The 13928-nt window shown below is 42.9% G+C and overlaps 1 protein-coding gene across 1 annotated transcript in view; it reads left to right on the forward strand.

Annotated features, from left to right (window-relative positions):
- LOC120036178 (very long-chain acyl-CoA synthetase-like) overlaps positions 1-13576 on the forward strand; it is a 17519-nt gene extending 3943 nt beyond the window's left edge. Inside the window, exons 3-7 of the mRNA XM_038982653.1 lie at positions 8579-8669; positions 9358-9553; positions 9853-9950; positions 12032-12162; positions 13196-13576. Coding sequence (XP_038838581.1) covers positions 8579-8669; positions 9358-9553; positions 9853-9950; positions 12032-12162; positions 13196-13372 — 693 coding nt within the window. The 3' untranslated portion in view covers positions 13373-13576. The remainder of the gene's footprint in view (positions 1-8578; positions 8670-9357; positions 9554-9852; positions 9951-12031; positions 12163-13195) is intronic.
- Positions 13577-13928: the final 352 nt, after the last annotated feature.

A 13928-nucleotide genomic window follows, 5' to 3' on the forward strand; every position in this document is an offset into this window, starting at 1 on the left:
TCAACCATGTTACCCAACACGTCAACCCTGTTCCCAACACTCACCTGTTACCCACACTCAAACCCTGTTACCCAACACGTCAACCCTGTTACTCCCTCACGTCAACCCTGTTACCCAACACGTCACCCCTGTTACTCCTCATGTCAACTCTGTTACCCAACACACAAACCCTGTTACTCAACACGTCAACCCTGTTACCCCAACACGTCAACCCTGTTACCCAACACATCAACTCTGTTACTCAACACGTCAACCCTGTTACCCAACATGTCAACCCTGTTATCCAACACGTCAACCCTGTTACCCAACACATCAACCCTGTTACCCAACACGTCAACCCTGTTACTCCTCATGTCAACTCTGTTACCCAACACCAAACCCTGTTACTCAACACGTCAACCCTGTTACCCAACACGTTAACCTGTTACCCAACACGTCAAACCATGTTATCTCCTCAGTCAACCTGTTACCACAACACACAACCCTGTACTCAACACGTCAACCCTGTTACTCAACACACAAACCCTGTTATCAACACGTCGACCCTGTTTAACCCAACACGTCAACCCTGTTACCCACACGTCAACCCTCAACGTTGTTACTCTCATGTCACTCTGTACCCAACACTCAACCCTGTTACCCAACACGTCAACTCTGTTACCCAACACGTGTACCCTGTTAACCAACACGTCAACTCTTTTATCCACCAGTCAACTATGTTACTCAAACCGTCAAACCTGTTACCCAACACGTCAACCCTGTTAACCAACACGTCAATCTGTTATCCAACACGTCAACTATGTTACTCAACACGTCAACCATGTTACCCACACGTCAACTCTGTTACCAACACGTCAACCCTGTTATCCAACACGTCAACTCTGTTACCACAACCCGTCAACCTGTTACTCCTCACGTCAACCCTGTTACCCAACCCCAACCACTGTTACTCCTCAGTCAACTCTGTTACCCAACACTCAAACCTGCTACCCACACGTCAACCCTGTTACTCCTCACGTCAACCCTGTTACTCCTCATGTCAACTCTGTTACCCACACAGTCAACCCTGTTATCCACACGTCAACCCTTTTACCAACACTTCGACCCTGTTACTCCAACACACAAACCCTGTTACTCACACGTCGACCCTGTTACTCACACGTCAACCCTGTTACTCAACACTCAAACCCTGTTACTCAACACGTCGACCCTGTTACTCAACACGTCGACCCTGTTACTCAACACGTCGACCCTGTTACCCAACACGTCAACCCTGTTACTCAACACACAAACCCTGTTACTCAACACGTCGACCCTGTTACCCAACACGTCAACCCTGTTACTCAACACACAAACCCTGTTACTCAACACGTCAACCATGTTACCCAACACGTCAACTCTGTTACCCAACACGTCAACCCTGTTACCCAACACGTCAACCCTGTTACCCAACACGTCAACCCTGTTACTCCTCATGTCAACTCTGTTACCCAACACAAAAACCCTATTACTCAACACGTCAACCCTGTTACCCAACACGTCAACGCTGTTACCCAACACATCAACTCTGTTTACTCAACACGTCACTATGTTACTCAACACGTCAACCTGTTACTCAACACGTCAACCCTGTTACCCAACACGTCAACTCTGTTACCCAACACGTCAACCCTGTTACCTAACACGTCAACCCTGTTACCCAACACGTCAACTCTGTTACTCAACACGACCAACCCTGTTACCTAACACGTCGACCCTGTACCCAACACGTCAACCATGTTACCCAACACGTCAACTCTGTTACCCAACACGTCAACCCTGTTAACCAACACGTCAACCCTGTTATCCAAACCTCAACTATGTTACTCACACTCAACCTGTTACCAACACGTCAACCTGTTACCCAACACGTCAACCTGTTACCCAACACGTCAACCCTGTTACTCCTCACGTCAACCCTGTTACTCACACGTCAACCCTGTTACCCAACACGTCAACCCTGTTAACTCCTCACGTCAACCCTGTTACTCACACGTCAACCCTGTTACTCAACACGTCAACCCTGTTATCCAACACGTCAACTATGTTACTCAACACGTCAACCATGTTACCCAACACGTCAACTCGTTACCCAACACGTCAACCCTGTTACCCAACACGTCAAACCCTGTTACTCCTCACGTCAACCCTGTTACTCAACACGTCAACCCTGTTACTCAAACCGTCAACTCTGTTACTCAACACGTCAACCCGTTACCCAACACATCAACCCTGTTACCCCACACGTCAACCCTGTTCCCAACACTCACCTCTGTTCCCTCACGTCAACTCTGTTACTCCTCACGTCAACTCTGTTACCCAAACATCAACTCTGTTACCCAACACGTCAACCCTGTTACCCAACATATCAACCCTGTTACTCCTCACGTCAACCCTGTTACCCAGCACGCCACCCTGTTACTCCTCACGTCAACTCTGTTACCCAACACATCAACCCTGTTCCCAACATGCCAACCCTGTTACTCCTCACGTCAACTCTGTTACCCAACACTCAAACCCTGTTACCCAAACATCAACCCTTTACTCTCTCACGTCAACCCGTTACTCCTCACGTCAACTCTGTATCAACACGTCAACCCTGTTACCCAACACGTCAACTCTGTTCCCAACACGTCAACCCTGTTACTCAACACGTCAACCCTGTTACCCACACTCAACCCTGTTACCCACACGTCAACCCTGTTACCCAACACGTCAACCCTGTTACCCAACACGTCAACCCTGTTACTCAACACGTCAACCCTGTACCCAACACGTCACCCTGTTACTCCTCACGTTCAACCCTGTTACTAACACGTCAACCCTGTTACTCAACACGTCAACCCTGTTATCCAACACGTCAACTATGTTCTCAACACGTCAACCATGTTACCCAACACGTCAACTCTGTTACCCAACCGTCAACCCTGTTACCCAACCGTACACCCTGTACTCCTCACGTCAACCCTGTTACTCAACACGAACCGTTACCAACACCGTCCTCTGTTACTCAACACGTCAACCTGTTACCCAACACGTCAACCCTGTTACCAACACGTCACCCTGTTACCCAACACGTCAACCCTGTTACTCCTCACGTCAACTCTGTTACTCCTCACGTCAACTCTGTTACCCAAACATCAACTCTGTTACCCAACACGTCACCCTGTTACCCAACATATCAACCCTGTTACTCCTCACGTCAACCCTGTTACCCAGCACGCCAACCCTGTTACTCCTCACGTCAACTCTGTTACCCAACACATCAACCCTGTTACCCAACATGCCAACCCTGTTACTCCTCACGCAACTCTGTTACCCACCTCAAACCTGTTCCCAAACATCAACCCTGTTACTCCTCACACGTCAACCCTGTTACTCCTCACGTCAACTCTGTTATCCAACACGTCAACCCTGTTACCCAACACGTCAACTCTGTTACCCAACACGTCAACCCTGTTACTCACACACGTCAACCTGTTACCCAACCGTCACCTGTTACCCACAGTCAACCTGTTACCCAACACGTCAACCCTGTTCCCACCGTCAACCCTACCAACACGTCAACCCTGTACCCAACACTCAACCCTGTTACTCCTCACGTCAACTCTGTTACCCATAACTAGACAGGCTAAAATGTTTTAACAATTATCGTCATTTGTTTGTGAAGCTTGCATTCAATTGCCCCTCCCTGTTCCACACAACAAGCTTCCATTTCTCTTGTCAAAATGGGAATCATGGCTGATTTAAGATGAAATGTTCAAACCTGTTACCGTCAACCCTGTTACTTTATTTGGCACTTAACAGGCACATACTATAGTCATTTTTTTTATTCAACCACTTGAGTGGGAAACGTAGTTTTTTATTCAGTTTAACATTATTTTTGACAGAATGACAAAATGAGGGGAAATCATAGTTTCCACATCTCAAAGCGCACCTAATTGTTGGAACGCCCCGCCTCTCTCTCCCAATGTGTGTCTGTCTGTGGCGAGGGACTCCAGGGCAGAACGCACATTGATCATGTTTACAATAGCATGATAGCCACACAACAAAGCCCACGCCATCACCTTTTTGTGAGCACATATTCCATGCTAAAAGACCCATTGTTCTGATTCAACACAGAAGGAATAGAGATAATGTAAGGTCATTCTGAGGTGGAAATACATGGCAAACCTTAAATAAACAATAATTGGCAACATTAAAACAAGAAGAAACTAAACGGCATAAAACACAGAGAATGACAGACGTTACCACTGCATCAGAATGGTTTACAAAGTGTAACATTAGTAAGAAGTGGAGTTCTCAGATCATGATGGGGGTCATGACTGACTAGAATAAGAAAAGGCATCAGGTCCACCGCTGACTGGAATAATAACAGTCATCAGGTCCACCACGTCCCTGTAGATGCGCGCACACACACACACACACACACACCACACACCACACACACACACACACACACACACACACACACACACACACACACACCACACCACACACACACACACACACACACACACACACACACACACACGCACACACAAAACCTATTCTGTGAAAGTATATTGTTCCATTTCCTGTCTGACTAGCTGAATGTAGACGACTTGGTTTCCTGTCTGACTAGTTGAATGTACTGACGTTGGTTTCCTGTCTGACTAGCTGAATGTATTGACGTTGTTTCCTGTCTGACTAGTTGAATGATTGACGTTGGTTTCCTGTCTGACTAGCTGAATGTATTACGTTGGTTTCCTGTCTGACAGCTGAATGTACTGACGTTGGTTTCCTGTCTGACTAGCTGAATGTATTGATGTTGTTTCCTGTCTGCTAGCTGAATGTCTGATTGGTTTCCTGTCTGACTAGCTGAATGTATTGATGTTGGTTTCCTGTCTGACTAGCTGAATGTATTGACGTTGGTTTCCTGTCTGACTAGCTGAATGTACTGACGTTGGTTTCCTGTCTGACTAGTTGAATGTATTGAGGTTGGTTTCCTGTCTGACTAGTTGAATGTATGACGTTGGTTTCCTGTCTGACTAGTTGAATGTATTGATTTGGTTTCCTGTCTGACTAGTTGAATGTATTGACGTTGGTTTCCTGTCTGACTAGCTAGTATTGATGTTGGTTTCCTGTCTGATAGTTGAATGTATTGACGTTGGTTTCCTGTCTGACTAGCTGAATGTATTGACGTTGGTTTCCTGTCTGACTAGCTGAATGTACTGACGTTGGTTTCCTGTCTGACTAGCTGAATTATTGCGTTGGTTTCCGTCTGACTAGCTGAATGTATTGACGTTGGTTTCCTCCTGTCTGACTAGTTAATGTACTGACGTTGGTTTCCTGTCTGACTAGCTGAATGTACTGACGTTGGTTTCCTGTCTGACTAGCTGAATGTATTGATGTTGGTTTCCTGTCTGACTACTGAATGTCTGACGTGGTTTCCGTCTAGTTGAATGTATTGAGTGTTCCTGTCTGACTAGTTGATGTCTGACTTGTTCCTGTCTGACTAGTTGAATGTATGACGTTGGTTTCCTGTCTGACTAGCTGAATGTACTGACTTGGTTTCCTGTCTGACTAGCTGAATGTATTGACGTTGGTTTCCTGTCTGACTAGCTGAATGTATTGACGTTGGTTTCCTGTCTGACTAGTTGAATATATTGACGTTGGTTTCCTGTCTGACTAGCTGAATGTATTGACGTTGGTTTCCTGTCTGACTAGTTGAATGTATTGACGTTGGTTTCCTGTCTGACTAGTTGAATGTATTGACGTTGGTTTCCTGTCTGACTAGTTGAAGTGATTGACGTTGGTTTCCTGTCTGACTAGTTGAATGTATTGACGTTGGTTTCCTGTCTGACTAGCTGAATGTACTGACGTGGTTTCCTGTCTGACTAGCTGATGTACTGACGTTGGTTTCCTGTCTGACTAGCTGAATGTACTCGTTGGTTTCCTGTCTACTAGTTGAAGGTACTGACGTTGGTTTCCTGTCTGACTAGTTGAATGTATTGACGTTGGTTTCCTGTCTGACTAGCTGAATGTACTGACGTTGGTTTCCTGTCTGACTAGTTGAATGTACTGACGTTGGTTTCCTGTCTGACTAGCTGAATGTACTGACGTTGGTTTCCTGTCTGACTAGTTGAATGTATTGACGTTGGTTTGGTTTCGCTCACATCTGTGATGTTTGAGTTGTATGATGGTTTCAAAACAAACAAGGTGACAACTTTCTTATAGAAGCTGTTTCACTATGTTCTGATCATGGTGTCCTCTTCTCTATAGAAGCTGTTTCACTATGTTCTGATCATGGGTCTCTCCTGTCTCTCTATAGAAGCTGTTTCACTATGTTCTGATCATGGTGCTCTCTTATAAAGCGTTTCACTATGTCTGATCATAATCTCTCTATAGAAGCTGTTTCACTATGTTCTGATCATGGTGTCTCTCTTATAGAAGCTGTTTCACTATGTTCTGATCATGGTGTCTCTCTTATGAAGCTGTTTCACTATGTTTGATCATGGTGTCTCTCTTATAGAAGCTGTTTCACTATGTTCTGATCATGGTGTCTCTCTTATAGAAGCTGTTTCACTATGTTCTGATCATGGTGTCTCTCTTATAGAAGCTTTTCACTATGTTCTGATCATGGTGTCTCTCTTATAGAAGCTGTTTCACTTGTTCTGATCATGGTGTCTCTTATAGAAGCTGTTTCACTATGTTCTGATCATGGTGTTTCTCCTGTCTCTCTTATAGAAGCTGTTTCACTATGTTCTGATCATATAGTGTCTCTCTTATAGAAGCTGTTTCACTATGTTCTGATCATAGTGTCTCTCTTATAGAAGCTGTTTCACTATGTCCTGATCATGGTGTCTCTCCTGTCTCTCTTATAGAAGCTGTTTCACTATGTTCTGATCATGGTGTCTCTCTTATAGAAGCTGTTTCACTATGTCCTGATCATGGTGTCTCTCCTGTCTCTCTTATAGAAGCTGTTTCACTATGTTCTGATCATGGTGTCTCTCCTGTCTCTCTTATAGAAGCTGTTTCACTATGTTCTGATCATGGTGTCTCTCCTGTCTCTCTTATAGAAGCTGTTTCACTATGTCCTGATCATGGTGTCTCTCCTGTCTCTCTTATAGAAGCTGTTTCACTATGTTCTGATCATGGTGTCTCTCCTGTCTCTCTTATAGAAGCTGTTTCACTATGTTCTGATCATGGGTGTCTCTCTTATAGAAGCTGTTTCACTATGTCCTGATCATGGTGTCTCTCCTGTCTCTCTTATAGAAGCTGTTTCACTATGTTCTGATCATAGTGTCTCTCCTGTCTCTCTTATAGAAGCTGTTTCACTATGTTCTGATCATGGTGTCTCTCTTATAGAAGCTGTTTCACTATGTTCTGATCATGGTGTCTCTCCTGTCTCTCTTATAGAAGCTGTTCACTATGTTCTGATCATGGTGTCTCTCTTATAGAAGCTGTTTCACTATGTTCTGATCATGGTGTCTCTCTTATAGAAGCTATTTCACTATGTTCTGATCATGGTGTCTCTCCTGTCTCTCTTATAGAAGCTGTTTCACTATGTTCTGATCATGGTGTCTCTCCTGTCTCTCTTATAGAAGCTGTTTCACTATGTTCTGATCATGGTGTCTCTCCTGTCTCTCTTATAGAAGCTGTTTCACTATGTTCTGATCATGGTGTCTCTCCTGTCTCTCTTATAGAAGCTGTTTCACTATGTTCTGATCATGGTGTCTCTCCTGTCTCTCTTATAGAAGCTGTTTCACTATGTTCTGATCATGGTGTCTCTCTTATAGAAGCTGTTTCACTATGTTCTGATCATGGTGTCTCTCCTGTCTCTCTTATAGAAGCTGTTTCACTATGTTCTGATCATGGTGTCTCTCTTATAGAAGCTGTTTCACTATGTTCTGATCATGGTGTCTCTCCTGTCTCTCCTATAGAAGCTGTTTCACTATGTTCTGATCATGGTGTCTCTCCTGTCTCTCTAATAGAAGCTGTTTCACTATGTTCTGATCATGGTGTCTCTCTTATAGAAGCTGTTTCACTATGTTCTGATCATGGTGTCTCTCCTGTCTCTCTAATAGAAGCTGTTTCACTATGTTCTGATCATGGTGTCTCTCTTATAGAAGCTGTTTCACTATGTTCTGATCATGGTGTCTCTCCTGTCTCTCTTATAGAAGCTGTTTCACTATGTTCTGATCATGGTGTCTCTCCTGTCTCTCTTATAGAAGCTGTTTCACTATGTTCTGATCATGGTGTCTCTCCTGTCTCTTATAGAAGCTGTTTCACTATGTTCTGATCATAGTGTCTCTCTTATAGAAGCTGTTTCACTATGTTCTGATCATGGTGTCTCTCTTATAGAAGCTGTTTCACTATGTTCTGATCATGGTGTCTCTCCTGTCTCTCTTATAGAAGCTGTTTCACTATGTTCTGATCATGGTGTCTCTCTTATAGAAGCTGTTTCACTATGTTCTGATCATAGTGTCTCTCCTGTCTCTCTTATAGAAGCTGTTTCACTATGTTCTGATCATGGTGTCTCTCCTGTCTCTTATAGAAGCTGTTTCCTTATGCTCTGATTAAATACGACACAGAGAGAGATGAACCAATCAGAGACTCTACCGGACTGTGTGTAGAAGCTCTTAAAGGTGAGATGCTCTTTCATAGGTGTGTTAGTATAGGCCTTTATTTAACCAGGGAGGTTATTGTGGACACATTCTGGTGTACAATAATGACCTGAAAATCACACACATCTCAATGTACATTATGCTATTCATGTGTGTGTGTTGGTGTGAGTATACATTATGGTGTGTGTGTGTGTGTGTGTGTGTGTGTGTGTGTGTGTGTGTGTGTGTGTGTGTGTGTGTGTGTGTGTGTGTGTGTGTTTGTCTTCCTGAAGGTGAGACAGGACTGTTGGTGTAGGTATACATTATGGTGTGTGTGTGTGTTTGTCTTCCTGAAGGTGAGACAGGACTGTTGGTGTAGGTATACATTATGGTGTGTGTGTGTGTTTGTCTTCCTGAAGGTGAGACAGGACTGTTGGTGTGGGTATACATTATTGTGTGTGTGTGTGTGTGTGTGTGTGTGTGTGTGTGTGTGTGTGTGTGTGTGTGTGTGTGTGTGTGTGTGTGTGTGTGTGTGTGTGTGTGTGTGTGTGTGTGTGTGTGTGTGTGTGTGTGTGTGTTTGTCTTCTTGAAGGTGAGACAGGACTGTTGGTGTGGGTATACATTATGGTGTGTGTGTGTGTGTGTGTGTGTGTGTGTGTGTGTGTGTGTGTGTGTGTGTGTGTGTGTGTGTGTGTGTGTGTGTGTGTGTGTGTGTTTTGTCTTCCTGAAGGTGAGACAGGACTGTTGGTGTCCAAGATCACAAACATCACTCCTTTTGTTGGATACGCTAACAGCCAGCAGACAGAGAAGAAGAGACTGAGAGACGTGTTTCAGAAAGGAGATCTGTACTTTAACAGTGGAGACCTGCTGAAGATAGGCCGGGACAACTTTATTTACTTTCAGGATCGAGTCGGAGATACATTCAGGTACATATTCTGACCTACAGTATGGCATTCCAAATATATGGAACCATATTATATTATATTTAGTTGAGTTGTATTGACCCCTACAGGTGGAAGGGAGAGAATATATTATATTTAGTTGAGTTGTATTGACCCCTACAGGTGGAAGGGAGAGAATATATTATATTTAGTTGAGTTGTATTGACCCCTACAGGTGGAAGGGAGAGAATATATTATATTATATTATACTGTATTTAGTTGTTTTGACCCCTAGGAAGGGAGATAATATATTATATTATATTTAGTTGTTTTGATCCCTACAGGTGGAAGGGAGAGAATGTGGCCACAACTGAAGTAGCTGACATCCTCAACCTGATAGACTTTGTCCAAGAGGCAAATGTCTACGGTGTTCAGGTACCAGGTAAATCTAACCCTAACCTTAATCCAAGTACCAGGTAAATCTAACCCTAACCTTAATTCCAAGTACCAGGTAAATCTAACCCTAACCTTAATCCAAGTACCAGGTAAATCTAACCCTAACCTTAATCCAAGTACCAGGTAAATCTAACCCTAACCTTAATCCAAGTACCAGGTAATTCTAACCCTAACCTTAATCCAGGTACCAGGTAAATATAACCCTAACCTTAATCCAAGTACCAGGTAAATCTAACCCTAACTTTAATTCAAGTACCAGATAAATCTAACCGTAACCTTAATCCAAGTACCAGATAAATCTAACCGTAACCTTAATCCAAGTACCAGATAAATTAAATCTTAATCCAAGTACCATGTAAATCTAACCCTAACCTTAATCCAAGTACCAGGTAAATCTAACCCTAACCTTAATCCAAGTACCAGGTAAATCTAACCCTAACCTTAATCCAAGTAGCAGGGAACCCTAACCTTTACCTTAAAATCAAATTAAGTAGTACAATAATCCCCATAATAATCTTGTCAGTTTAAACTAGAGATATCTTGCATTGGCGCCTCAATCCACCACATCCGCCGATGTCGCACTTCAGCATCTGCAGTGAAAGGTGACTGAGCTAGAGCGGTGTTTGTCAGACCAATAGGACAGGCACTTCAGAACAAACTTGTTATTCAATGTGTTTCTATGGGCTAATAGCAGTAAGGACAAATTCATTTTTACATCAAATCAGTTTTTTCTATCTTTTTTTTCATACTTCAAGGGGTCTTAAAATTCAAAATAAAATATTGAAATTATCCTCGGTATGACCTTCTTAAAACAATTCCATAAAGCTTAGTAGAACCCCCCCCCCCCCCCCCCCCCCCGGCTTAGACAGGGCTTAGACTGTAGAGGGTTTTACAGGGTAAGCAGTCCATTCACTCTGACATAATTAACCAATAGGTCCCAATCATAAGAATAGAAAAACACAACCATTACTATAAGCATTTCCCAATTGAAATGTTCACCTATTGCTTTCCATTGCAAACATCTTTTTCACATTCAGCACTAGAAAGTAACCAGTGATCTAAAGATTAACTACAACAATGTTTCCCACAGCAAGCGAGCTGGTATAAAAAGTACAGTTCCACTCATCACATGATCATCATTTGAAACTTAACTTCTTGTTAAAAGTGAAAGGAAAATTCCCCCCCTAAAAACTCTCTTTTGGTATTGTTTTCATTAGTCCACAGTTGATACAGTCCCAAAATGTTTTGCATGTCAAGTTTTCAAGGACTGGAACTTTAAATTACAGAAAGTGTCACGTGCTGACCAGTCAGGACACGTCACGTGCGCGAGCGTTGCAAAATAAATTTAGAAATCCATGTTATTCAATTATTGCTCCCACACTGCTCCCGCGCGCCAACGAGCTTCTGCGATGCCAAGGGCTAAAATAGAAGTCCTTTCTATTTCTGACGCAGATCGTGCTGCAAGTCCTGCCTCTCCCATCTCCTCATTGGTTTATAGAAGCAGGTACCCACGTGCCATCTCCTCATTGGTTATACCCACGTGGGTGATTGAAAGACGAACTGATTTGCCGGTTGTCGTGGTAATATTATGAAAGTGTAGATGCCGATCACCATATAAGTTCAAAGATGAAAAAGCCTGGAAGGAGGAGAGATGACTAGAAACGATTCGGTTGGCCGTTTTATGTGTGGATTAATTGTCGAAGTAGAGGACCTTGTGCATTTCAGGTAAAATAACAACTCAATGTTTATATCCCAGGACAAATTAGCTAGCAACAGCAAGCTAACTAAATAGGACAAATTAGCTAGCAAGTGCAAGCTAACTAGCTAAATTGCCATACATGTTTAATGTTTTTCGACCTGTCCCAAAATTAATGTCATTGGTTCAGAGTTTGTTTTGATATTTTAACCTGCGTGTCGTGATCGCGTTTGGTGTAGGGGGACAAAATGAATTTATGCACGATAGCGCACAATTGCGCATGTGCAGCCGGTTTGGGTTCCGTGTCACAGTATGATGCATTCTGATTGTTTAGTTGTTGGAATGAGGGATTGTTGTATTCTGTCTCCAAGGCAACGAGGGGAGGATAGGAATGGCTGCCGTCACGGTGAAGGGGGGAGAACAGTTTGATGGCAACAAAACGTTCAGCCACGTAGCCAGCTACCTACCGGCGTATGCACGGCCCCGCTTCATACGCATCCAGGTAACTATTCAAAAGTCTTTCTTCCTTATATTACATCATTAATTGTAGACAATTCATGTTATTATTTATTTTAAAGTAGAATCAAAAAATGTTTGCTTTTGTTTCAACCTACGGGTTGAAAAACGCCATGTGGGAGCATATCGGAGTGCGTGGACTCTTTTTGTGGTTATGAGATCAGGGGGTTATCTGGATCAAAAATGGACTTAAGTGGTGGACGTGGCAGGGAGCACGATCAGCCCGTCGGTGTGGCTGCATTTTAGAGACAATTTTAGAGGCCCCCATCTTGGTGATGTAGAGAAATATTTGCGCTTTGAAGCAAATTTCCTACAATTCTACACATGTCTCAATGGAGCTCAAACAAGTTTTTTGCAGTTTTAAAGCTAATTTCCTGCAATTCTAGGCATTTAGCCATGTTTAATGCTGTGTTCTTTTGTTCAACCTAAAAAAAAAAAAATCTATACTATCCAGGCTGTATCACATCCGGCCGTGATTGGGAGTCTCATAGGGGGGCGCACAATTGGCCCAGTGTTGTCCGGGTTTGGCCGGGGTAGGCCCTCATTGTAAATAAGAATTTGTTCTTAACTGACTTGCCTCGTTAAATAATGCTTAAATGTAAAAATAAAACTAATCTATAATGCTAAATTCATTGTTTTTGTAATATTCTATTCTCCCTGACTGTCTAGCTTTTATTTTGGTTCTCAAAGATTATATTATTAAAAAATATATTTTAGTCATTTAAGTTTACACTGAAATGTTTTTCCATCCCAAAAAGGTATTTAAAAATACATTTTTACTGTTTCGACCAGAAGAAACGCTTAGGCGGGACCGCCCAAGGATTTCAATGGCAGACAAATCCTTGGAGATGAATAGTGAATAGTCCACTGAGCTAAAAGCCTGTATGTCTCTCTACGCCCCCTCTTTCTTTCTTTCTTTCTTTCTTTCTTTCTTTCTTTCTTTCTTTCTTTCTTTCTTTCTTTCTTTCTTTCTTTCTTTCTTTCTTTCTGTGTCTCTCTGTCTCTCCACCCCCATCCAGAATGCGTTGGAGGTGACGGGGACCTTCAAGCAGATGAAGGTGAGGTTAGTGGAGGAAGGTTTCGACCCGGCCAGCATCACAGACCCTCTGTACATCCTACAGGAGAGAAATCAGAGTTACACACCAATGACTGGCCAGGTCTACAGCTCCATAGTGGCAGGCATCATCAAGCTGTGAACAGATCTGTGGTGATAATACTCCTGGGTCCTATTCATTAGGGCATGCAATGGAAAACATTTTAAAAATATATTACAACGGAAAACAGAAATGAGCATTACTTAGTCCCTCCCTGTTTTAGTCCACGCCAGCCCTCATTCTTCACCTGCGGGATCGTCTGAAACCAGCCACCCGGATAGCTAATGAAACTTAGGAGTATTTCTGTCTGTAATAAAGCCCATTTGTGTTGAAAAATAAATTCTGATTGGCTGGGCCTGGCTCCCAAGTGGGTGGGCCTATGCCTTCCTAGGCCCACCAATGGCTGCGCCCCTGCCCAGTCATGTGAAATCCATAGATTAGGGCCTAATTTATTTATTTCAATTGACTGATTTCCTCATAAGAATTGTAACTCAATAAAATCATTGAAATTGTTGCATATTGTGTTTATATTTTTGTGTTTATATTCGTGAACTTTTGTGGAAAAAGTGTCACTCTTCGTCCCAGCGACTGTAATAGTTTTTGTTTTGTTGTTGAAACAGAGGAGAGGAGTATTGACCAGAGTATTGACCTTGACCAG

The sequence above is a fragment of the Salvelinus namaycush genome, unplaced genomic scaffold (genome assembly GCF_016432855.1).
Source record: "Salvelinus namaycush isolate Seneca unplaced genomic scaffold, SaNama_1.0 Scaffold123, whole genome shotgun sequence".
In the NCBI taxonomy this organism is placed as follows: Eukaryota; Metazoa; Chordata; class Actinopteri; order Salmoniformes; family Salmonidae; genus Salvelinus; species Salvelinus namaycush.